This window comes from Salvelinus alpinus, chromosome 10 (genome assembly GCF_045679555.1).
Source record: "Salvelinus alpinus chromosome 10, SLU_Salpinus.1, whole genome shotgun sequence".
NCBI lineage: Eukaryota > Metazoa > Chordata > Actinopteri > Salmoniformes > Salmonidae > Salvelinus > Salvelinus alpinus.
In genome coordinates this window covers 64166201-64192028 of record NC_092095.1, presented here as the reverse complement: position 1 = coordinate 64192028, position 25828 = coordinate 64166201, and the positions used below count along the sequence as shown (strand labels likewise).

Sequence of the window (25828 nt, the reverse complement as noted above, 5' to 3'; positions counted from 1 at the left end):
GAGCAGAATCTGATTTAGAAAATGTAATATTACTTTGGTAAGTATACCAGCGTGTGTGCCTCATTTAAAAGGGAAAAAAGTCACTTATTTTGTTGCCTTAGAGACGAACCCCCTCTTTGCTCTCATTTAATTGGCTGAAAGTTCTGTCGTCATTTTACTGCGACGCACAATATTTTCACTTGGTTTTCCATATTGCAGTCAGATCAAATCTACTAGCGACTGTGGTGCGTGGAGGTCACGTTATGGTGTTTTTTTTTTTTTTGGTTGACATGTCTCAACTATATCCCACGATCTTACTTTGTGTTTATGGATTCTTCTCTAATCTCCGACCTTCTGAGCCTTTCTTAACTGCGTTTTTGATGGGCCCTGATAAAAACCTTACTGAAACAGAGGTAAGTGGAAGGACGAGCATTCGCTTCTTGTTCATTGTGCAACAAGCAACTGCATTTAGCTAGCCAAATCTACAAAATAACGTATTGTTTACATGTGAATATCTGTAACGCTAATGAAATCATATGCTAATGTTATATATTTTTTTACATTTCTTTATATCACCAATATAACGTTGCAGCCAAGAGAACCGTTGGCTCTTCTGTAATATTATCTTACTAACATTGTTTCTGTGTCCTCGTGCTAATCCAGTTTGACTGCAATCCTTGAAATATTTTCTTAATAGGACCACTATTTCATGTGGTCTCAAATCCTTTGAAAAAAAAGTCTCAAATCCGGAAATAATTGCTTTCCCCTTGTGGCACCAATGAAGAAAGGTAGCCTAGTTAACTAATATGGAGGTTACTTATTGCCTTGTAATAGTTAAACAGGCAGCAACCTTGAATATTAGCGTTACATCACATTTTTGTCCATTGGAAGCGTTTATCTATTTTGACCTTAGGAGTGAATTACAATAACATGGCTGACGTTGTCTACATATCCTCTGTCCACAGCTTGTAAATGAAATCTACCCAATATGGACCTATTCCTACCTTGTGTTACTCTTCCCAGTCTTCCTGGCCACGGACTACCTGTGTTACAAGCCTGTGCTGATCCTGCAGGCGGTGAGCTTGGTCGTGACCTACGTTATGCTAGTGAAGGCCCAGGGCGTGCTGGCCATGCAGCTTCTGGAGGTGTTCTTTGGCCTTGCCACTGCCACAGACATAGCCTACTACTCTTACATCTACAGTGTGGTGGAGCCGGCCCAGTACCAGAGAGTCACTGGCTACTGTCGTAGTATTACGTTACTGGGCTCTGCCGCTGGCTCGCTGGCTGGGCAGCTGCTAGTGTCTGTGGCTCAGATCCCGCTGCTCTACCTCAGTATTATCACATTGGTGTCGGCCGTCTTGGCCTTCGTGGCGCCCTGGTTTTTGCCCATGCCCGGTAAGAGCTTGTTCTTCCATAAGAGCCAGGGGACAGAGGGGGAGAAGCCGGTGCATCAGAACAGCAGGGTTCCCATGGATGAAGCAGAGGACCCTGAGAGCAAAGTACTTCTGAAGATTGATGAGGTCACCATGGTGAGCTGCTTTTTTTTTGTGATCTTTTTATTGTTATTGGTAAGACAGGTCACCATGGCCTCTTTGAAGGACTGAGTAGTGTTGTTGTTGAACCATGTTGCAGCTCTGAGTTAAAACCATTCATTGTTGTTTATTAATTGATGTCATGCAACTCTGCTGTCCCAAATTGAAAGACACTAGATTGACACAATCCTGATTGACACCATTGAATGTTGCAATACTAGAGCATTTACAAAAAAGACATTGAACTAAAACCTTGCTTCATCACTCACTTTCAGGAAGCAGTTTTTTTCAGAGCATTTGAGTCCGTTGATTCTTACGCAAGTTCTTACTCAACTCTGTGTACAATTTCTTCACTCAGGTCGTGACGGCCAGTGATGGTGGTGGCGCTAGCAGTGGCTTAGTGGACGTGTTAAGGATCCTATGGGAAGACTTCCTGCAGTGCTACTCATGCCCTGCCCTCCTGGCTTGGTCGGTGTGGTGGGCCCTCTCTACTTGTGGCTACTTCCAGTTGGTCAACTATGTTCAGGCCCTGTGGGAGAAAGTCCTGCCCTCTCAGGAGTTTGAGATCTACAATGGATACGTGGAGACAGTCTCCACCTTGTTAGGTAAACTTGATGAAGTACCGTTTCAGATGAATTAGAACCTGAGAAGATACTACTTGAACTGATTAAAGAACAGTCTTGCGTTACTGTACTTCCAGGTCAGCCTGGAAGCAGAATCTAATCAAATAAGAATGCACATTTTAATTTCAATGCATGTCCTGTTTGTCTGCTGACTGATCACGCCCCTGGTGTCTGTGCTTAGGTGCGTTAGCAGCCTTCGGGGTGGGCTCCATCAAGGTCTCCTGGGCAGTCTGGGGAGAGCTGGCTCTCTGCATCTTCTCAGTGGTCATGGCTGTGGCTGTGTACCTCATGGACACCATCAGGAACATCTGGGTGTGCTACACCTCCTATGTGGTCTTCAGAGCCACCTACATGCTGCTGATAACCATCGCTACGTGAGTAGGACAGACATCCTGACCTACATGCTGCTGATAACCATCGCTACGTGAGTAGGACAGACATCCTGACCTACAGTGGGGAGAACAAGTATTTGATACACTGCCAATTTTGCAGGTTTTCCTACTTACAAAACATGTAGAGGTCTGTAATTTTTATCATAGGTACACTTCAACTGTGAGAGACGGAATCTAAAACAAAAATCCAGAAAATCACATTGTATGATTTTTAAGTAATTAATTTGCATTTTATTGCATGACATAAGTATTTGATCACCTACCAACCAGTAAGAATTCCGGCTCTCACAGACCTGTTCGTTTTTCTTTAAGAAGCCCTCCTGTTCTCCACTCATTACCTGTATTAACTGCACCTGTTTGAACTCGTTACCTGTATAAAGGACACCTGTCCACACACTCAATCAAACAGACTCCAACCTCTCCACAATGGCCAAGACCAGAGAGCTGTGTAAGGACATCAGGGATAAAATTGTAGACCTGCACAAGGCTGGGATGGGCTACAGGACAATAGGCAAGCAGCTTGGTGAGAAGGCAACAACTGTTGGCGCAATTATTAGAAAATGGAAGAAGTTCAAGATGACGGTCAATCACCCTCGGTCTGGGGCTCCATGCAAGATCTCACCTCGTGGGGCATCAATGATCATGAGGAAGGTGAGGGATTAGCCCAGAACTACACGGCAGGACCTGGTCAATGACCTGAAGAGAGCTGGGACCACAGTCTCAAAGTAAACCATTAGTAACACACTACGCCGTCATAGATTAAAATCCTGCAGTGCACGCAAGGTCCCCCTGCTCAAGCCAGCGCATGTCCAGGCCCGTCTGAAAATTGCCAATGACCATCTGGATGATCCAGAGGAGGAATGGGAGAAGGTCATGTGGTCTGATGAGACAAAAATAGAGCTTTTTGGTCTAAACTCCACTCGCCGTGTTTGGAGGAAGAAGAAGGATGAGTACAACCCCAAGAACACCATCCCAACCGTGAAGCCTGGACGTGGAAACATCATTCTTTGGGGATGCTTTTCTGCAAAGGGGACAGGACGACTGCACCGTATTGAGGGGAGGATGGATGGGGCCATGTATCGCGAGATCTTGGCCAACAACCTCCTTCCCTCAGTAAAAGCATTGAAGATGGGTCGTGGCTGGGTCTTCCAGCATGACAACAACCCGAAACACACAGCCAGGGCAACTAAGGAGTGGCTCCGTAAGAAGCATCTCAAGGTCCTGGAGTGGCCTAGCCAGTCTCCAGACCTGAACCCAATAGAAAATCTTTGGAGGGAGCTGAAAGTCCGTATTGCCCAGCGACAGCCCCGAAACCTGAAGGATCTGGAGAAGATCTGTATGGAGGAGTGGGCCAAAATCCCTGCTGCAGTGTGTGCAAACCTGGTCAAGAACTACAGGAAACGTATGATCTCTGTAATTGCAAACAAAGGCTTCTGTACCAAATATTAAGTTCTGCTTTTCGGATGTATCAAATACTTATGTCATGCAATAAAATGCAAATTAATTACTTAAAAATCATACAATGTGATTTTCTGGATTTTTGTTTAAGATTCCGCCTCTCACAGTTGAAGTGTACCTATGATAAAAATTACAGACCTCTACATGCTTTGTAAGTAGGAAAACCTGCAAAATTGGCAGTGTATCAAATACTTGTTCTCCCCACTGTACATGCTGCTGATAACCATCGCTACGTGAGTAGGACAGACATCCTGACCTACATGCTGCTGATAACCATCGCTACGTGAGTAGGACAGACATCCTGACCTACATGCTGCTGATAACCATCGCTACGTGAGTAGGACAGACATCCTGACCTACATGCTGCTGATAACCATCGCTACGTGAGTAGGACAGACATCCTGACCTACATGCTGCTGATAACCATCGCTACGTGAGTAGGACAGACATCCTGACCTACATGCTGCTGATAACCATCGCTACGTGAGTAGGACAGACATCCTGACCTACATGCTGCTGATAACCATCGCTACGTGAGTAGGACAGACATCCTGACCTACATGCTGCTGATAACCATCGCTACGTGAGTAGGACAGACATCCTGACCTACATGCTGCTGATAACCATCGCTACGTGAGTAGGACAGACAGACATCCTGACCTACATGCTGCTGATAACCATCGCTACGTGAGTAGGACAGACAGACATCCTGACCTACATGCTGCTGATAACCATCGCTACGTGAGTAGGACAGACAGACATCCTGACCTACATGCTGCTGATAACCATCGCTACGTGAGTAGGACAGACATCCTGACCTACATGCTGCTGATAACCATCGCTACGTGAGTAGGACAGACATCCTGACCTACATGCTGCTGATAACCATCGCTACGTGAGTAGGACAGACAGACATCCTGACCTACATGCTGCTGATAACCATCGCTACGTGAGTAGGACAGACATCCTGACCTACATGCTGCTGATAACCATCGCTACGTGAGTAGGACAGACATCCTGACCTACATGCTGCTGATAACCATCGCTACGTGAGTAGGACAGACATCCTGACCTAAATGCTGCTGATAACCATCGCTACGTGAGTAGGACAGACAGACATCCTGACCTACATGCTGCTGATAACCATCGCTACGTGAGTAGGACAGACATCCTGACCTACATGCTGCTGATAACCATCGCTACGTGAGTAGGACAGACATCCTGACCTACATGCTGCTGATAACCATCGCTACGTGAGTAGGACAGACATCCTGACCTACATGCTGCTGATAACCATCGCTACGTGAGTAGGACAGACAGACATCCTGACCTACATGCTGCTGATAACCATCGCTACGTGAGTAGGACAGACAGACATCCTGACCTACATGCTGCTGATAACCATCGCTACGTGAGTAGGACAGACAGACATCCTGACCTACATGCTGCTGATAACCATCGCTACGTGAGTAGGACAGACAGACATCCTGACCTACATGCTGCTGATAACCATCGCTACGTGAGTAGGACAGACAGACATCCTGACCTACATGCTGCTGATAACCATCGCTACGTGAGTAGGACAGACAGACATCCTGACCTACATGCTGCTGATAACCATCGCTACGTGAGTAGGACAGACAGACATCCTGACCTACATGCTGCTGATAACCATCGCTACGTGAGTAGGACAGACAGACATCCTGACCTACATGCTGCTGATAACCATCGCTACGTGAGTAGGACAGACAGACATCCTGACCTACATGCTGCTGATAACCATCGCTACGTGAGTAGGACAGACAGACATCCTGACCTACATGCTGCTGATAACCATCGCTACGTGAGTAGGACAGACAGACATCCTGACCTACAGTACATGATATAACCATCGCTACGTGAGTAGGACAGACAGACATCCTGACCTACAGTACATGATATAACCATCGCTACGTGAGTAGGACAGACAGACATCCTGACCTACATGCTGCTGATAACCATCGCTACGTGAGTAGGACAGACAGACATCCTGACCTACAGTACATGATATAACCATCGCTACGTGAGTAGGACAGACAGACATCCTGACCTACAGTACATGATATAACCATCGCTACGTGAGTAGGACAGACATCCTGACCTACAGTACATGATATAACCATCTCTACGTGAGTAGGACAGACATCCTGACCTACAGTACATGATATAACCATCTCTACGTGATTAGGACAGACAGACATCCTGACCTACAGTACATGATATAACCATCTCTACGTGAGTAGGACAGACAGACATCCTGACCTACAGTACATGATATAACCGTCTCTACGTGAGTAGGACAGACATCCTGACCTACAGTACATGATATAACCATCGCTACGTGAGTAGGACAGACAGACATCCTGACCTACAGTACATGATATAACCATCTCTACGTGAGTAGGACAGACAGACATCCTGACCTACAGTACATGATATAACCATCGCTACGTGAGTAGGACAGACAGACATCCTGACCTACAGTACATGATATAACCATCGCTACGTGAGTAGGACAGACAGACATCCTGACCTACAGTACATGATATAACCATCGCTACGTGAGTAGGACAGACAGACATCCCCTGAAAACCATATGATGTCCAAGTTTGTTATTAATGTTTGGACTCAATTGTATCATTGCTGTAGGCTTCTACTGTAGCTAGCTGTCTACCTATGATATCTTAACTGTGTGTTCAATTTCATCTTTCTACTGTGTATTCAAACTCCACTTTTATGTTTTAAATTGTGTTTCTGAAGACAATGTTTTGTGCTCCACCAGGTATCAGATTGCTGCCAACCTGAGTATGCAGCGATATGCCTTGGTGTTTGGGGTGAACACTTTCATTGCCCTGCTGCTTCAGACTCTGCTTACTGTTGTGGTAGTGGACTCTGTTGGGCTGGGCCTGGACATTTTCCCACAGGTAACTTATCTAAAGACAATACTATCCATGATGTTTGGATGTAAAATATGTTTTGTTTTTAAAAAGAGTCGTATTACTGTTACAACACTGATGTAGCTTGATGAATATTTCCTCTCCGTCTCAGTTTCTCATATACGCCAGCTACTTCGCTGTGGTCGCAGGGATCTTCCTCATGGCCGGGCTGTACAGGCTGGTGTTGAGGAGAAGATCCCGGCCAGCGGCCCAGCCTCAGACTGATAGTAGAGAGACTGGGTCAGACTGCCTTAGCAGAGACTCTCCTCCCCTGAATGAGCTGCAGCAGACCACAGGGACATGACTACCTGTTTATGGTGCAGTACTACAAAGAGGAACACGTCAGGACCCAATTCCATTTAAACTCAGTCAATTCAGGATGATTTGAAATGGAATTGACCCCAACCGTGGTCATCACACTATGCAAGTGTGTTGTACTCCTTCGCTTGCTCAAACACATCATTCATGGATTGGGTGCAGGCCTAAAAACACTTGCAGAGTATAACATTTTAATGTTTATATGATAGCCTTATGGGTTTAATGAAAATGTGTAGTTCGCCTATATTTAGGCTTTGTTTGTGATTTCCAATTTTTGTCACACAAAAGCTGTATTTGTGGTGTATGTTACATAGTCTACTATCTGATTTTCCCACTTTAAATCGTTGACTTAAACTACCAAAGTAAGTCAATGGATAAGCAATAAATGTTACATTCTGAACTGCTAGAAATATGTTATGAATTGTTAGAGTTCAATTGTTGCAAGAATAGCTTTTTATAAAATGTACCTACTGAAGCATCGAATCAAATGTCGCAAAGATTTGATTGATCAGCAATAGATTGTCAAGTGTCTTAAGATAAATATGGCCATCTAATATCTAGCTATAATATCTATCTAATATCTATACTACGTATTAACCATACATTCATGGGCCAAAAATGAAACACATATGTAAAGTGATTGACATGGAGTTGGAGGCCATATTTACAGTATATTATTGTATTATAATCACTGGCCTTGAATGTAGGTCTACTACTGAAGTGGTTCAACTATACTGTATTAATACAAATTAGCTTCTTATTTTTTTACTATCAATACAAATCCCAGTAGTTGGAAGGCTGAGCGCTGTAGCAGATGACTGAAGCTGATGTTCTGAGAGCTTGGTTGGTCACGTTGGTCACTGAAAGACCAAAAGCACCTACAGTACATGTTATAACTTACCGGTTACACAACATGCTGCCTCTATATGTTACAAGAGCATCCCCTAAAATAGTAAAACGATTAGCCTCGTTCTGTTTTCTTTAGTCATAATGAGAATCTTGTCATCTTCGATCATGTTGGTAACATATTTATTTCATGATACTAAGGCCTGGATTCAATCAGATCAAGTGTTAACCGGTGTTAGCTGACACCCGCTAATCGAAGTGTAGATTACATCTCACATTCCAGTGTTTTAACTTGTAAACAAGGCTGCATGGGGTTTCTCTTTAACGGGACTCCATGCAGCCAATGGCAAGGTCCGCTTTAGCTATTATACTGGGAGCAGCTTGTGGATTTGACAGCTCTAAAGCAGTTCCACCTCCGACACCGCCAAAACAACCGCTATGCAAATGTCTGCTGAAGCAGGTAGGATGAATAGAGCACCTAGTTATAGTAGGCTTTTTACGGATCAATGAATGTTTAATATTTTTTACAATATGTTCATTTTGACTTCACAGTCACTACATTCTCTCTTCAGTCTTCCCTGTTCTTGTGTGTAATGTTTTTCAATAAACAAATAGTTTTTTAGTATAAAATGTTTAGAAATGTGGGACATTTGTTTCTTGTTTCTGAATACAAACATTTATGCTCATTTCACCAAGCATGCATGGTAATATCAATATGTATTTAAAACAACAACTCCAGTGTTGAGAGTTTGCAGCAACCTGGTTCTGGTTACATAAATATACAAATGTAGCTTCTAATCCAGATACTGCAATACTTGCAATTACCATATGTCTATGTAATTAGTACTGTAACTACCTAGTAATTCATATACTGTAACAAAGTGCTTCCTTATTAACATTCAATTAGCCATTTCAGAAGGAAGAACAGGGTGATTTATTTCAAGCAAATGTGTATATATATATATTTTTTTCTTAACATTAACATTCTTAAATTAAACACCTTCTCTTTGGTAAACAAGCACATTGACAACAGTCAGAACTGAAGCCGTCGTTGCAGAGTATCAGGAAAAGCCACAAAGTAAGATAAAATGCGACTTCTCACAAAAAGGCCTGAGGTTCACAAAGTACAGAGGAGAATAACGAGATACCATCTAGAGAACACTTCTCATAGCCAGACGGAGAGGCTGGACACCTGAACAAAATATATAAATAGGTAGAAAACATTCCTTGATCTACATCTGAATATAAAGTATATTTATAAAATCAACACAACCTCTTCTAGTGTTCTATAACCTACACTAGGTGAGGTCCAATACGCCAGTCCCCATGGTAACATTACCACTATAATGGCCACAAAGTGAATCCAATGAGATAATATGTAGTTCCTACTTCACACATTCAACAGTCCAGTATGGAAGCTATGGATAGGGCTACTCGTCTTCCTCATTGTTCTCAGACTCTGTAGAGGAAAGAAAGAGATGACCAATGTTACCAGTCAGTGACTGCTGTTATAACACATGTTATAACCACTTAAGATAGACTCCATAGCCATTCTGTATCCAGGGTTATCACTAGGGATGCCGGGTGGGAAGATTGTGTGTGTATGTGTGTAGCGCTCACCTGCTGTGATGGAGTGGTTGAGTTGGGCCAGCATCCTCAGCATGAATGAGGCAGGTACAGAGATGGTGTTCCTGGTCTCCTCCAGCATCAGTTCATTACGGAAGGTCACCTACAGGACACACAGAGCACCAGGTGTCAGGAGATCAGAGGTTCCAATGGCTTCATCAATGTCACTATGATGAGAGCCTTTCTTTCCTCCACACACGTGTTTGATTGTAAAGCACACAAATCAGTGGAGGCTGCTGGGGGGAGGACGGCTCATAATAATGGCTGGAACGGAGCGACTGGAATGGCATCAAACACATGGTAACCACGTAACCGCTGTAATTTATACCGTTCCACCTACTCCACTCCAACCATTACTGCGAGCCTGTCCTCCCCAATTAAGGTGCCACCAGCCTCCTGTGACATGAATACATGTATTTATGTCACACCTCTTCAGCGAGTACTCTGTTGAATGATGGGGATTCCTCCATCGGTGACCAGATCTTGATGTTGGAATCTATCCCTGATGTGGCTAACACTGGAATGAACAGGAAAATAAAAAAATGAATATACGGGTAACTGACAAAATAAAGGAAACTCCAACATAAAGTGTTTAAATAGGGCGTTGGGCCACCACAAGCCAGAACAGCTTCAAAGCACCTTGGCATAGATTCTACAAGTGTCTGGAATTCTATTGGAGGGATGAAACACCCTTCTTTCAAGAGAAATTCCATCATTTGGCGTTTTGTTGATGGTGGTGGAAAACGCACTCTCAAGCGCCGCGCCAGAATCTCCAATAGTGTTCAATTGGATTGAGATCTGGTGACTGAGACGGCCAGGGCATATGCTTCACATCGTGTTCATGCTCATCTAACCATTCAGTGACCACTCGTGTCCTGTGGATGGGGGCATTGTCATCCTATGGGGGCATAGGCATGTTGGCCAAAATGATGGCCTGCCCAGCATATTTATACATGACCCTAAGCATGATGGGATGTTAATTGCTTATTTTGGCAGTTACAGTGCATTCAGAAAGTATTCAGACCCCTTCACTTTTTCCACATTTTGTTCCGTTACAGCCTTATTCTAAAATTAATTAAATTAGAAATGTTTGCAAATTTATTACAAATAAAAAACAGAGATACCTTATTTACATAAGTATTCAGACCCTTTGCTATGCATCCTGTTTGCATTGATCCCCTTCAGATGTTTCTACAACTTGATTGGATTCCACCTGTGGTAAATTCATTGGACATGATTTGGAAAGGCACACACCTGTCTATAGAAGGTCCCACAGTTGACAGTGCACGCACGTCAGAGCAAAAACCAAGCCACTTCGAAGGAATTGTCCGCAGAGCTCTGAGACAGGATTGTGTTGAGGCACAGAACTGGGGAAGGGTACCAAAACATTTCTGCAGCATTGAAGGTCCCCAAGAACACAGTGTCCTCCATAATTCTTAAACGGAAGAAGTTTGGAACAACCAAGACTCTTCCTAGAGCTGGCCGCCCGGCCAAACTGAGCAATCGGGGGAGAATGGCCTTGGTCAGGGAGGTGACCAAGAACCTGATGGTCACTCTGACAGAGCTCCAGAGTTCCTCTGTGGAGATGGGAGAATCTTCCAAAAGGACAACCATCTCTGCAGAATTCCACCGATCAGACCTTTATGGTGGAGTGGCCAGACGGAAGCCACTCCTCAGTAAAAGGAACATGACAGCCAGCTTGTAGTTTGCCAAAAGGCACCGAAAGACTCTCAGACCATGAGAAACAAGATTATCTGGTCTGATGAAACCAAGATTGAACTCTTTGGCCTGAATGCAAACCGTCACGTCTGGAGGAAACCAGGCACCGCTCATCACCTGGCCAATACCATCCCTACGGTGAAACATGGTGGTGGATACATCATGCTGTGGAGATGTTTTTCAGCACCAGGGACTGGGAGACTAGTAAGGATCGAGGCAAAGATGAACGGAGCAAAGTACAGAGAGATCCTTGATGAAAACCTACTCCAGAGCTCAGGACCTCAGACTGGGAAGAATGTTCACCTTCCAACAGGACAACGACCCTAAGCACACAGCCAAGACAACGCAGGAGTGGCTTTGAGACAAGTCTCTGAATGTCCTTGAGTGGCCCAGCCAGAGCCCGGACTTGAACCCGATCTAACATCTCTGGAGAGACCTGAAAATAGCTGAAAACACTCCCCATCCAACCTGACAGAGCTTGAGAGGATCAGCAGAGAAGAATGGGAGAAACTCCCCAAATACAGGTGTGCCAAGCTTGTAGCGTCACACCCAAGAAGACTCAAGGCTGTAATCACTGCCAAAGGTGCTTCAACGAAGTACTGAGTAAAGGATCTCAATACTTATGTAAATGTGATATTTCATTTTTTTATTATTATATACATTTTCCCCCCCCCCCCCCCCAAAAAAATGGGGTACTGTGTGTAGATTGACGAGGAAAAAAACTAATTTAATCAATTTTAGAATAAGGCTGTAACGTAACAAAATGTGGAAAAAGTTAAGTGGTCTGAATACTTTGAAAAATGCACTGTACCTGTAAAGTCACAGCCTTCAAGCCTTTGAGTTGTAAGAGCCAGACTGGGTGTTCACTAAAACCACCTTCAGTGTGAGACTGTCAGAAGCAGTGAACTCACGTGGTTCGTAGGGGTGTGGCTGCAGACAGTTGATAACGTGCTGGTCTGCCTCCAGCAGCATTAGGTGTTCCCCTGTCTCTCTGTCCCAGATGAAGATATGACCACAGTCTGAGCCGCTCAGCACAAACTGGTCACCCCAGAAACAACACTGATTGGTCTATAAACAACAACAACAACAAAAGCTTGAATGAGTATTCCACATAGCTACTTCTCAATAACTAAAGCATTGTATGTTAAATATAGCTGACAAGAAGTTGAAGCCGTTATCACCACATATTGCCCAAGGTCCCCCTCTGGTGGACTAAATCATTAATTCAAGCTGATCTTAATCCTCAGTACTGTTATACTGTACTGTACCATAGTCCTGGAATTACGGTGGCCCTTGTAGATCTTTTCTACTGAGGGCTTCCCGATACGGCGAGTCTCGCAATCCGCCAACTCTTTCTTCTCTTTCCGCCGCCGAAAAATCTCCTGGATCCGCGCAGCAGCAGAGCGCCTTTCGGAAGGATATACAACATGTCTGTAGAGTCATTAAATCCAATCAAAGTCAAGCCACATGAGAAGTGTAACTTCTGTATCGCAGGTTTGATTGAATGCACTGAGCAGCAAGGAAACGCCCAACATCAGCATGCCAGTTCCAACTGTTCTATCAACGTTATTTAAACTACTGATCTGACACATCTATTGTTAGTGATGAAGAACTCATTCTTAGTTGTTGTTGCCATGGCAAATAATTACCTGAGTACTCTTTCCCCTAATTCTGATCCTCTCAAATTAAATCTATGGAAGGAAGGGAACAACACATCCACTTTAATAGCCAGACATGACTCTAGTAGTTCAATGATTAACTGTGTAGGCCAGCTATGCCTCAGTCAATGCAATCATAGTACCATACCTTTGCATCCATTCCCCAGGGGGCTGTGGTGTGGGCTCCTCTCCCATGCCCTCCACCTCTGACTGGCTGAGGGATGAGATCTGCCTGGTGTCGGACACCTGCTCTGGGCTCCTGATCCGCGGGGGTTCCCCCTGGTCGCTGGCGCCACCGCTGGAGAAGTCCAGTTGGATGGTGCTGCTAGTGGTGCCCTGGTCGCTGTATGTCAGACTCAGGACTGGTTCCCCAGGAGGCGGTTGGAGACTTCCTGTCCCCATGCCACTCCCACGGCTCCTCGGGCTCTCCATGGAGGAGGAGAAGCTGGCTGTTGATGTTGGTTGAGACGGGGCTGGATTCCCTAGCACCATAGCCTCCTGGTGAAGCCCACTACCTTGTGGAGCTGCTGCTGGGCCTACCCTGGGTCGTGACTGTGGACGGGCTCCTCTGTTGTTCTGGGCCTCGCTGGCATCCTCAAACCAGCGTGACAACATGTCTGACATCCTCTGCATCAGAGACACTCCAGGCCTGGACTCTCCTACAGGAGGAAGAGGGTTCCAAATCCATCATATTACTCATAGAAAGTGATGTGAAAGTTTACATAATCTAATAATATCATGCTTATGTATAATTGTATTGTGTGTTAATCCATGCAATATATATATATATATATATTTTTTAATGTAACCTTTATTTAACTAGGCAAGTCAGTTAAGAACAAATTCTTCTCTTAGACCACTGCACCACTCGGGAGCAATAGGACCGAGTGAGAGTGCACTTCTGTCATCGATAGCACACGTGTTGTGTCAGCTGTGCGTTTCGGTGAGTGGGGACTTAGTGGGGCGAGGAGCTTCTCTTACCGTCCCTCTCCCTCTCGCTCTCTGGCCGTGACAGGGGTCCAGTGTCTGACCAGTCTCCTCTCAGACGCAGACGCTTCTGCTGAGTCTCCTTCTGCTAGGAGAGAAACACAGTGACATTTCACCACTCACAGCACAGCACAGGCACAGGCCTGACCAAAATAACCTCCCTTTCCCTATGGCTGAGACCCCCCACTCCCCTCCTCTTCCCTCCACTGGGGGCTCACATTCCCGGCCCTCACTGCCAGGTGTCTCTGGCAGACGATACCAGGGGTGTCATACACAAGAAGGAGGGGGACAGGAAGGTTCATCTTAGTGCACATAGGTTACACTAGTTCCGTGGTGTTTGTACAGGAACCGTGACGTTACCTGGTGTTGTATGTATCGAGTTCTGCACAAAATATGCTGCCTCACCCTGCAGATTACCCAGAAGCCCTCTGGCTTATGTGTTCAGCAGCTGTGTGTGAGAACACAGCTCAAATGCCTTTCCCAGAACAGATTCAGACAGCAGACCGTTATCTACTGGTGAGGCAAAAATAGCCCAGAGATGGGACAACACATCGCCCCCTCTTGTCAACACACACACACACACACACACACACACACACACACACACACACACACACACACACACACACACACACACACACACACACACACACACACACACACACACACACACACACACACACACACACACAGCATGTCATGTGGTAGAAGCTTCCAGAAACTGGTGTGAGCGCACAGATGTTGTGTAAACACAAACTACATTCAAATATTTGAATCGAGTCTTTAGTACTGTGATACACAGTAAGTGAGAGGAATGTTCTCACCTTGTTATCCTGCGACGGTCCCTTCAGCTCGCGTCCCTTGTCATCTTTAGGGTCAAACAAGTAGAGATAGTCTGAGGCATAGCTGGCTAGCACCTCCCTGCCGTCCCTACTGTAGGCCAATGAGGTCACGCGACATGACTTATTGACCAGGTGCCTCGGTACGAACCTCGCACACATCCCTGCCACCCCGCTTCCTGTCTGGAAACCTGTAGAGTGGATGAGATGTATATAGGAAATTATTATTTTCCATACAGACCTTCAGAAGAAAATGTTATTCTCACCACTGAGCCCAAAGACAATCAAACAGTGATTAACTATTTTATGTACTGTGGTAGTAGGATTCCTTCAAGACTACTGATATTGATAGAATTATTAGTTCATTTTTAGTATCTGATTGTCTTGAGTTAATAATTATAATTATTATTATCTGGTCGGTGCTTGATTATATTTGTCCTGTTTCACACACGTACATTCTACACGTACATTATACACGTGTGAATTGGAAATGTGCTTTTAGCATATCCCAAGTCCCCCTGAGACCCTCAGAGGGGTCACAGCCAGGGACCACCATTATCAACAGCGACCCTGGAGATATTAGGGTTAAGTACCCTGCTCAAGGTCACGTCAACAAATGTTTTATCTTATCGGCTCCGGATTCAAACTAGAAATCTTTCTGTTACTGGCCCAACGCTCTAAACACTAGGCTACCTGTAGCCGCCGTTGAGGTTGTGCATACCTGTTGCTATGGTACCCAGCATTCTCCTGTCATAGATACGGACTGAGCTGTCAGAGCAGCCAGTAGCCAGATAGAAGGATTCCACAGGGGATATGGCCATGGATGTTACTGCTCGCCGACAGTCAATCAGGATGTCCTAGTAAAAATAAAAGTTCAAGAAAACTTAATAAAGGGAACTCTGACATCGGTTGTTTGAGTAGTAGGTAAAACTGCTGGTAAAAATGGTGGCGAAAAGTCGTTAGTAAAAAGAAGTTGCCTTTATACATATGTAACTACACATTAACATGGTAGTAATAACATCATAGTTACATAAGAATTGTTCATTTGCCTGTAATAGAGTTTGGCTGTACTGTCATAACGCAAACCTACCTTTTTACAGTTAGTTTGCCAGCAGCCAGGAGAAACTCGGACATCAAACCACCGGATTGTTCCATCCTCTCCACAGGACAGGAAAGAATGAGGGTCGCTAGGTACCGTCAATATCTACCAATAGAAATAGACAGGTTTTAGAATAGATATAGAACCTGCTCTGATTGGGCCGTCGAACAGAATTAGAATTCCTGTCTACTGATATATGTTCTGTGGGCTTTAGAATAGATGACTTTCACTGCAGCAACATGCCAAGGACTTATTTATGGTCCACATACCAGTCCTACCTTCCACAGCAATAACAGATGTTGAGGTAAATGTGATGTAGATGGAGATGTGATAGATTGGATACATTAATCAACTCTTTTTATTGAATTACACTCCGATGGTGATAAGATTCAAATGCTGGATAACACATAACAAATGCCCCCTCACCTCGTAGGCGGCACCATTATGACAGTGGTACTGCAACACAGGGTCCATGTTGGAACCCCTCTCTACGTTGGTGAGGAAGATCTTGCCGTCGGCTGCTGCGGACACGATCATTCTGTCGTTGGTTTGGGGCATGAACTTGGCACTGAAGATATTGGATCGATGCCATGATGTAATGGATGCCTTGACCTGGAGAGTGGAGAAATAGTGGAGGACTTTATATTGGCACATATATTATCTCTCCGTCTCTTCTGCGTCCATTTGAACAACAGGTTGAAGCATGTGTTGTGCGGTACCTTGATCATAAACAATGTTTTGGCACAAAAAAATTGCATCTTACTTTCCGGCTATATGGGTTCGTGATGACCAATTTGTCATCATCTGATCCAGATAAGATGTATTCTCCTGTGTCGTTCCAGCATATCGTATTGACCTGTCATGAAAACAATAACAGTTTGAAAACACAGGATATCATGCAATTATCACACTGCACTTACACTGTTAATCCCTTCTGTCAGGCATGTTGGTACTTACAGAGCCCGCATGGACATCAAGAGTGGCTTCAAGTTTCAGCCTTTGAACAAACTCTTTTCTTCCTACAGGAAATCATTATGATACCATAAGAACAGTTTTAGGTATCCCATAAGGTAGTCCCTTTAACACAATTAGTATTTTATCCAACACAAATGTTTAAATACAATAAGTAGTCTTTGTAAAGTATGAATTTATATAAAACACTGCTAATAAAAGAACAGTCTGTCTTAGATCAATTCCTAGCGCTATGCTGTTGTAAAACATGTTACTAACAAACTGACACATACAATGACAATAAAGTAGTATTTAGACCATTTGTACATAACACATTTAATGAAAACGTTTGTCTCACCTAAGTAGTTACTCCTTGTAAAGTTGTTTATTTTGTTGGAACCGATGGTGCGTTTCCTAATATCCCAAATTAGATTGTTGGTACAGGGCATGGTGTCGAAACACTGTCGGTCTCACAAACAACACACTTTACGCAAGTATTACTGAAATATCTCCACCGAAAAAAGTTTAAGTCATGGTGTCTGACAATTTAGGCTACAAATGAATTTCTTTCTGGACTCTTCTTCTGTTTTAGTTCAGTCGCTACAATTGTCTCAATTTTGTATCGTCGTCTGGCTGGCAGACTTTCTCGAATGAACAAATCTATAGAACACACTGAAAAGTTTCACGTTGGTCTGTCATGAAGAAGGTCGTGCTGATGGTATGTAGCCAGGGAACGTGAGCACTGCGCAGGCCCAGATTAGTCCCTCCCTGTTTTGAGCCCGCTACTTCTTGAGCCCAAATATATTATTGAACTCTTTGTGATGATCGGCCTGTGAATTAGCCTGTGATAGTATGTGTTAGTTTTGGTCAAGGACAAATTATTATGGTAGAAATTAGTGCCTAGATAATAATAATAATAATAATAATAATACATTGAATTTATAAAGTGCTTTTCTTTGAAAAACAATCTCAAAGTGCCACAGTATTTATATAATAACCTTATTATAATATTATAATAATAACCATAGATTCTAGTTTCATCAGACAGAAACCGCATCTTCCTACCTGTGTTAAATCCATTGCGTCAGTTGGTCATGTGTTTCATGTCAATTGAAAGTGTGTCCAAGAGTCAGTGTGCCTGGCTTCAGTTTATTTTTTACATTGTACCATTTCCAATCACGTGTGTACTTCTTGGAAAGTGAATTAGGATAGGCTCACTGTTCCCTACCAATGGCAGGGGTTGTGGGGTGGAGTTAACGTTCAGTACACCCCCCCCCCCCCCCCCCAATAATAGATGATTCATCCAGTAAGCATCATAGAGGATAGCCATGCCTGCTGTCAGCTAATGGTTCACACAATCTATTCTGTCTGATCAGTTCAAGTAGCCCAACGACAGGGTGTACCGGTGGTACAATAAAGCAAGTCGCATATAACTTTGATTCTAAACTGTTGGTGCCAAGTTTCAACAGTCACCAGACATGGCTTTAGTGGGAGTTAGAGCTTCATACCACAGGATTCTTAACCAGATAGAGCTTCTACTACCTGGTAAACTGAGACCCATTTACAACCATCCTGCAGGTAAGGACATTATCAATATTACAGCATCAGGTCCTACTAACCTGGCTGTATCACTCTCCTCATGTTGTCTATTGGTTCATGTCTCCTCATGGTGTCTATTGGTTCATGTCTCCTCATGGTGTCTATTGGTTCATGTCTCCTCATGGTGTCTATTGGTTCATGTCTCCTCATGGTGTCTATTGGTTCATGTCTCCTCATGGTGTCTATTGGTTCATGTCTCCTCATGTTGTCTATTGGTTCATGTCTCCTCATGTTGTCTATTGCTTCATGTCTCCTCATGTTGTCTATTGGTTCATGTCTCCTCATGTTGTCTATTGGTTCATGTTTCCTCATGTTGTCTATTGGTTCATGTCTCCTCATGTTGTCTATTGGTTCATGTCTCCTCATGTTGTCTATTGGTTCATGTCTCCTCATGGTGTCTATTGGTTCATGTCTCCTCATGGTGTCTATTGGTTCATGTCTCCTCATGTTGTCTATTGGTTCATGTCTCCTCATGGTGTCTATTGGTTCATGTTTCCTCATGTTGTCTATTGCTTCATGTCTCCTCATGTTGTCTATTGGTTCATGTCTCCTCATGTTGTCTATTGGTTCATGTCTCCTCATGTTGTCTATTGGTTCATGTCTCCTCATGGTGTCTATTGGTTCATGTCTAAAAGTCTCCCCATCTTCAGAATACACTTTCTCAATATTTAGAAAATGAGATAAGAGAATGTATCATTATCACCTCTGGATGTATTCTACTCTTCTATTTGGTAAATAAGAGTGATGTTCAATATAGTGGGACTGTGACTGTCACTAACCTCACCCTTATGAAGTACATTATTTAATGGACAAAAGAATGAGTAAACTTACAGTAGCAGTATATCGGGGTTGGTGAATGGACCCCTGGTCACGAGTGACCTCTGTGATGGGGTCATCGTCAATAGAGCAAACATAGTTTTATTATAGTAGTGTTGGAATTGTTTCAATGTGACTGGAGGAGTGTGTAGCTGATTATAACTTTGAGGTTAATGAGGACAAACAGTCTTGATGCTGCCCAGTCTGTCTGTCACATGCAAACTATCTGAACGTTGATGAGCTAGTACACAGGGCTCTTCTTCCAGTCCTGGGGAGATAACAGAGACGGACTGGTCATAGGGCAATTCTGGCAAATGCCAGATGGGCTGGTCCATCTTTAGCCCGGTGGGCCTGTCAAAATTGTGGGTTTTGACAAAATTATAATTATTTGGCTAATATCTGGGGTCTCAAGGGAAAAAATGGGCCTGTGTGTTAGAAATGCTTGGGACGATTTCTGGTCCCAGTCCGTCCCTAGGAGTTAGGGCTGATCTCTGAGCTATAGAAGAGTGGTACACCGAAGGTTGTTCCAAGCAGGGGTTCTCCATTCCTGGTTCATGGGATGTTGTTAATATCAAAATAGGTTGGCACCATGATAAAGCAGAGGGAAGTCAGTATGAGATGTAAAAGCACAACACATTAATAACAATTTATAGTTGATAAAACAACCAGCCTAGCTATCAAATAGACAAGAGAAGGGAAGACTATGAATGGACAATAGGCGTGTAACTAAATGACGTGCATGCCACTACATGCTGGCACTCTTCAATAAATTATCCCCCTTGGCAAGTTTTCAATTGGCACGACATTGAAGTACAGGCAGTGGAAGGACAGAGACAAGCTGAGGGCACGAGAATGACAACAGGTGGAATTATCTAGGAAGGGATTTATCCAGTCACTTTCAATGTCGCCTCATCTTAAAACGTTTACTACAACGAAGCAGGTCGCAAAGTTTAATACTTGACAACTTCTGTCACTTCACAGAAGGTCTGAGGCCTACTGGTTCAATTGGCATATCATTTTATTGTGGAATCAACCAACTTTTTGCACAAAACTAAATGTCACATAAATAACTGTAACGTTATGTATTCAACACAACTGTCATTACTAACCTTATAATAATTAACCTTAATAATTAAACCACGTTTTATTTCGTCTGTAGGTCCAAAGACAGTTTTCTTCTGGGCACCAGTGTGTAAATGGGTAAGTGTTAAAAGATTTACAGCGAAGCAGTTTAGAGGATTCAGGGAGTTTTTAGAGGGTTCAGAGAGTGTTTTGAGGGTTCTGAGAGTGTTTTGAGGGTTCTGATAGTTTTTAGAGGGTTCAGAAAGTGTTTTGAGGGTTCTGAGAGTGTTTATAGGGTTCAGAGATTGTTTAGAGGGTTCTGATAGTGTTTAGAGAGTTCTGAGAGGGTTTAGAGGGTTCGGAGAGTGTTTAGAGGGCTCAGAGAGTTTTTAGAGGGTTCAGAGAGTGTTTTGAGGGTTCAGAGAGTGTTTAGAGGGTTCTGAGAGTGTTTTGAGGGTTCAGAGAGTGTTTAGAGGGTTCAGAGAGTGTTTAGAGGGTTCTGATAGTGTTTAGAGGGTTCTGAGAGGGTTTAGAGGGTTCAGAGAGTGTTTAGAGGGTTCAGAGAGTGTTTAGAGGGTTCTGAGAGTTCTGATAGTGTTTAGAGGGTTCAGAGAGTGTTTAGAGGGTTCTGAGAGTGTTTAGAGGGTTCTGATAGTGTTTAGAGGGTTCTGAGAGGGTTTAGAGGGCTCAGATAGTGTTTAGAGGGTTCAGAGAGTGTTTAGAGGGTTCTGAGAGGGTTCAGAGAGTGTTTAGAGGGTTCTGATAGTGTTTAGAGGGTTCTGAGAGGGTTTAGAGGGCTCAGAGAGTGTTTAGAGGGTTCAGAGAGTTTTTAGAGGGTTCAGAGACTGTTTTGAGGGTTCAGAGAGTGTTTAGAGGGTTCTGAGAGTTTAACATTTTGGTCATTGAGCAGACACTCTTATACTGAGTGCATACAGTTTTGTACTGGTCCCTCATGGGAATTGAACCCACAACCCTGGCGTTGCAACGGCCTGCTCTGTCAACTGAGCCACACGGGAAATTAAGACTCCACAGAGGCAGCATACAGAAACTCATAAGAAGCAATTGCATGTAAGAGTGGAAATGGGAGTTAATAATAATTAATTAGTAATGCCTTACCTGTGTATACAAATTCCTTTCTGTCACATGAACTGATTGAGGTCGCTTCTAGAGAATGAAGTCACATTTTATAAGCTCCTGTATGCTGCCTCTGTCTAATCTTAATATTCCATACAGTTAATGATCCACTCTCCGACCCTCCAAACAATGTGTTATATAATGGTCCTATGACGTAGTACACATATGCATGGTTGTGTGGCCCCCCTCTCTCTCTGTCTCTCTCTCTCTCTTTCACTCTCTCTCTCTCTCTGTTTCTCTCTCTCTCTCTGTTTCTCTCTCTCTCTCTGTCTCTCTCTCTGTCTCTCTGTTTCTCTCTGTCTCTCTGTTTCTCTCTGTCTCTCTCTCTCTCTCTCTGTTTCTCTCTGTCTCTCTCTCTCTCTCTGTTTCTCTCTGTCTCTCTCTCTCTGTCTCTCTCTCTCTTTCGCTTTCTCTCTCTCTCTGTTTCTCTCTCTCTCTCGCTCTGTCTCTCTCTCTCTATCTGTTTCTCTCTGTCTCTCTCTCTCTCTGTTTCTCTCTCTCTCTCTCTCTCTCTCTCTCTCTCTCTCTCTGTCTCTGTCTCTCTCTCTCTCTTTCGCTTTCTCTCTCTTTCTCTGTCTCTCTCTCTCTCTGTTTCTCTCTCTCTCTCTCTCTTTCTGTCTCTCTCTGTCTCTCTCTGTCTCTTTCTACAGGGTCTTGTTTTTGCAGGTCTGGCTGATATGACCCGACCAGCTGATAAACTGAGTCTCTCTCAGTCTGGAGTACTCATGACTACAGGTAATGGAGCAATGAGGACAGAGAGGACAGGAAGTGTGTGTGTGCCTGTGCGTGTGCATGTGTGTGTGCGAGTGTGTGAATGTGTGTGTGCCTGTGCGTGTGCATGCGTGTGTGCGAGTGTGTGAATGTGTGTGTGCGAGTGTGTGCATGAGTGCATGCGAGAGAGTGTGTAGCTTGATGACCCTTCAGATGAACAGTTCACTTATATAATTACTGGCATGGATTCAGACATGATGGCATGGAACTTTCACACCTGCCCCTGCATCATGGGTTTTCCATTGCTGCTTGTAAAAGCCCCACTGACTGTTAACAAGGACTGTAACGGTATGTCCCTGTGTGATAGCACTGTCCTTAAATTACACAAGATGACCCGTGCCTGCTTGAGACTACTCTATCTCAGACTATTTTCAATTAGAGATGATAATCGTGTTTTGGTCCTTGGATACGGCTAGTTACAAACCACTACTGGACGTTTTCCACAACGTGATGTCATTAGCTGTTGATTTGTGTTAAGGTATCCATTTTCCACTTCCAAACCCATCCCTAGGTGGCAGCAGCAACCGGGTCAGGTGCTGGGCTGTGCTAGCCAGGTGTTACTCTGGGAATCTTTTGGGCATGCCTTTGTATTTTCCTTTATGTAAATATTTATTTTGGTCACCATCACTTGAACCAACAATAACCTGCTTGGGCTGGCCGACCACCGAGTCTCACCAGAGCTAGCCCTGATCCTGGTCAGATGTCTCCTAGCCGGTACCCTCACATACAACACTGACTAGCCCTGATCCTGGTCAGATGTCTCCTAGTCGGTACCCTCACATACAACACTGACTAGCCCTGATCCTGGTCAGATGTCTCCTAGCCGGTACCCCCACATACAACACTGACTAGCCCTGATCCTGGTCAGATGTCTCCTAGCCGGTACCCTCACATACAACACTGACTAGCCCTGATCCTGGTCAGATGTCTCCTAGCCGGTACCCCCACATACAACACTGACTAGCCCTGATCCTGGTCAGATGTCTCCTAGCCGGTACCCTCACATGCAACACTGACTAGCCCTGATCCTGGTCAGATGTCTCCTAGCCGGTACCCCCACATACAACACTGACTAGCCCTGATCCTGGTCAGATGTCTCCTAGCCGGTACCCCCACATACAACACTGACTAGCCCTGATCCTGGTCAGATGTCTCCTAGCCGGTACCCTCACATACAACACTGACTAGCCCTGATCCTGGTCAGATGTCTCCTAGCCGGTACCCCCACATACAACACTGACTAGCCCTGATCCTGGTCAGATGTCTCCTAGCCGGTACCCTCACATGCAACACTGACTAGCCCTGATCCTGGTCAGATGTCTCCTAGCCGGTACCCCCACATACAACACTGACTAGCCCTGATCCTGGTCAGATGTCTCCTAGCCGGTACCCCCACATACAACACCGACTAGCCCTGATCCTGGTCAGATGTCTCCTAGCCGGTACCCTCACATGCAACACTGATTATCCCTGATCCTGGTCAGATGTCTCCTAGCCGGTACCCCCACATACAACACTGACTAGCCCTGATCCTGGTCAGATGTCTCCTAGCCGGTACCCCCACATACAACACTGACTAGCCCTGATCCTGGTCAGATGTCTCCTAGCCGGTACCCCCACATACAACACTGACTAGCCCTGATCCTGGTCAGATGTCTCCTAGCCGGTACCCCCACATACAACACTGACATACTCTTAGCCCTCAAAATTATGAAAAAAGTAGGAAAAACAAATATTGGATTTTTATACGCATTATGCAACAGTAACACATTTCTGAAGCAAAAACAACATTCAGATGCTCCAACTTTACCTGTCCCTTTACCTGTCCCTGTACCTGTCCCTTTACCTGTCTCTCCACTATTTTACAGGTGTTATTTGGTCCAGATGGTCCCTGGTCATCATTCCCAAGAATTGGTTTCTGTTTTGTTGCAACTGTTTTCTTGGTGCGTCAGGAGCCACCCAACTCTTTAGAATCTGGATGTGAGTGGAACAGACAGTTAGATACAGAGCTACACACCAACTTGTGCCCTATTCAATCAAACCATATTAGGGGGGGAAAATCATAAAAATGTGTCAATGTACCGTATGTCAGTCATTGTCTGACAACAGGCTAAATACACAGTACCGCTCTGAAGGGCAAAGTGTGCTTGGTCACACATTTATGACAGCTAGTGTCATTGTCCTTGGGCTTTGCCTTCTTTGTTGTGGTTTAAACCAGGCACATATGCCAAGCCTTCTGCCCTTGTGTTTTTCCTGTCAACTGAGTGATATAACCACAGAGATAAAGGTAGATCCTGTTCTGTCTCTATGGATACAACACTAAATAAGTCTGTGGTGTCTACTGCTTTGGAACGCGCATTTGGCAGAATTAGCTAACCGGCCCTAAAAGTTGTATTTATTTCTGTGAGATCACTAGACTACAGTCCATATCATACAATCTGTTACTCTTTAACTACTTGTCTTTCATTTGGTTACACTTTAAAATCAGAGATACGGATACTTTTATAAAGTCTGCCAGGGTCCTTTTCTGAATGTAAAGGATAGTATGCCTACCAACTTGTCTTTGCACTCTGAGACCTATGATTAGTCTGTTTGAACCTTTATTTTGGTTTGTTAAGGTCGGTGGTCAACCCTGTCCCTCTGTGTTTCTAGGTACCAACAGGAAGTAAAGAAGCAACAAGAAGCAGAGGTTGCTGAACTAAAAATAAAGCAGTTAGCAGAGGCCCATCCATTGTTGGATTATTTAGAACTAGCGACACTAACTAACTAGTGGATCTGATTGACTTGATTAAATGCAATTTCATCTTTGAGGACTTCAACCACCACAGAATCTTCCAACTCAATAATACCCCTCCCTCTGCAAAGCATAATTCATGCTGTTAATAAGTATGAGGTGATGGTGTGAGGATGACGGCAGGTCTGTGTGAGGATGATGGTAAAAGATTAGTAAAAGGTAAGATTAGGCAAAGAAACATAAACATTTACAAATTCACACAACACTTTAAAGATGGTGAATTTTTGAGTCTGATGATGGTTAATGTTGTATTTTTCAACGGTAACACTTTGTTTTAGCCTTTTACCTCTTTCTCTGATTTTAGGACGTTGTGGTATGTATATATTTATTGAAAATAAATTCTCAATTTTGGACAAAACTGTTCCTGACTTGAATAAACCCTTCTCATGTGCATGAGGTTATTAATGGCCAACTTGATCATAAGCCAAGTTAAAATATAAATGTGGCTTCTTCAGTTTATTGTTTACATTGTGTCTTTGCCATGTACAGTCCACAATCACATTCAGTACGACACGTTTTGGAACGTTCATATAGAAACATGTAATATTGAACAAACATGCTTCTCGGATATGTAGACAAGGTTGGAAACTAAGCGTGGCTCTGTTTTCTAGGAATTACAAATGGGGTGGGCTCATAGTGTGGGCTATCTC

At 44.0% G+C, this 25828-nt stretch overlaps 3 protein-coding genes across 7 annotated transcripts; 2 read left to right on the top strand and 1 right to left on the bottom strand.

Annotated features, from left to right (window-relative positions):
* Positions 1–173: 173 nt before the first annotated feature.
* On the top strand, positions 174–8757 carry slc19a2 (solute carrier family 19 member 2). The gene is made up of 6 exons (XM_071330506.1): positions 174–392; positions 945–1508; positions 1870–2116; positions 2316–2508; positions 6806–6947; positions 7072–8757. The coding sequence occupies exons 1-6, from the start codon at positions 243–245 to the stop codon at positions 7261–7263; spliced, it is 1488 nt and encodes a 495-aa protein (XP_071186607.1). The 5' UTR covers positions 174–242; the 3' UTR covers positions 7264–8757.
* Positions 8617–18162, bottom strand: LOC139532635 (DDB1- and CUL4-associated factor 6-like). Of its 5 annotated transcripts, XM_071330505.1 has the most exons (16): positions 18068–18162; positions 17361–17416; positions 17009–17070; positions 16815–16907; positions 16478–16663; positions 16043–16156; positions 15674–15809; positions 14938–15143; positions 14108–14201; positions 13275–13785; positions 13118–13159; positions 12737–12899; positions 12380–12536; positions 10178–10266; positions 9744–9852; positions 8617–9582 (listed from the first exon to the last, which is right to left on the bottom strand). In XM_071330505.1, exons 5-16 carry the CDS (start codon positions 16607–16609, stop codon positions 9554–9556), a joined length of 1782 nt encoding a protein of 593 aa, XP_071186606.1. In that variant the 5' UTR covers positions 16610–16663; positions 16815–16907; positions 17009–17070; positions 17361–17416; positions 18068–18162; the 3' UTR covers positions 8617–9553. The 5 variants fall into 5 exon arrangements, with proteins under 5 accessions (XP_071186606.1, XP_071186602.1, XP_071186604.1 ...); XM_071330501.1 differs by lacking the exon at positions 18068–18162 and having other exon boundaries at positions 17361–17726; XM_071330503.1 differs by lacking the exon at positions 18068–18162 and having other exon boundaries at positions 12737–12875; positions 17361–17726.
* Positions 18163–18302: 140 nt separating this feature from the next.
* Positions 18303–25536, top strand: LOC139532611 (mitochondrial pyruvate carrier 2-like). Its single transcript, XM_071330434.1, has 5 exons — positions 18303–18580; positions 20577–20617; positions 22264–22348; positions 24253–24364; positions 25037–25536. Exons 1-5 carry the CDS (start codon positions 18481–18483, stop codon positions 25152–25154), a joined length of 456 nt encoding a protein of 151 aa, XP_071186535.1. The 5' UTR covers positions 18303–18480; the 3' UTR covers positions 25155–25536.
* The last annotated feature ends 292 nt before the right edge of the window (positions 25537–25828 follow it).

Coding starts and splice junctions, on each gene's coding strand:
- slc19a2 (XM_071330506.1), top strand. CDS start 243: ATGGTGTTTTTTTTTTTTTTGGTTGACATGTCTCAACTATATCCCACG. Junction 2,509..6,805: donor CTGCTGATAACCATCGCTAC/GTGAGTAGGACA, acceptor GTGCTCCACCAG/GTATCAGATTGCTGCCAACC. Junction 6,948..7,071: donor GCCTGGACATTTTCCCACAG/GTAACTTATCTA, acceptor TCTCCGTCTCAG/TTTCTCATATACGCCAGCTA.
- LOC139532635 (XM_071330501.1), bottom strand. CDS start 17,451: ATGCCCTGTACCAACAATCTAATTTGGGATATTAGGAAACGCACCATC. Junction 15,144..15,673: donor GCTGGGTACCATAGCAACAG/GTATGCACAACC, acceptor TCCACTCTACAG/GTTTCCAGACAGGAAGCGGG. Junction 10,267..12,379: donor GCCACACCCCTACGAACCAC/GTGAGTTCACTG, acceptor TGTTCATTCCAG/TGTTAGCCACATCAGGGATA.
- LOC139532611 (XM_071330434.1), top strand. CDS start 18,481: ATGGCTTTAGTGGGAGTTAGAGCTTCATACCACAGGATTCTTAACCAG. Junction 18,581..20,576: donor CATTTACAACCATCCTGCAG/GTAAGGACATTA, acceptor TTTCGTCTGTAG/GTCCAAAGACAGTTTTCTTC. Junction 22,349..24,252: donor TGGAGTACTCATGACTACAG/GTAATGGAGCAA, acceptor ACTATTTTACAG/GTGTTATTTGGTCCAGATGG.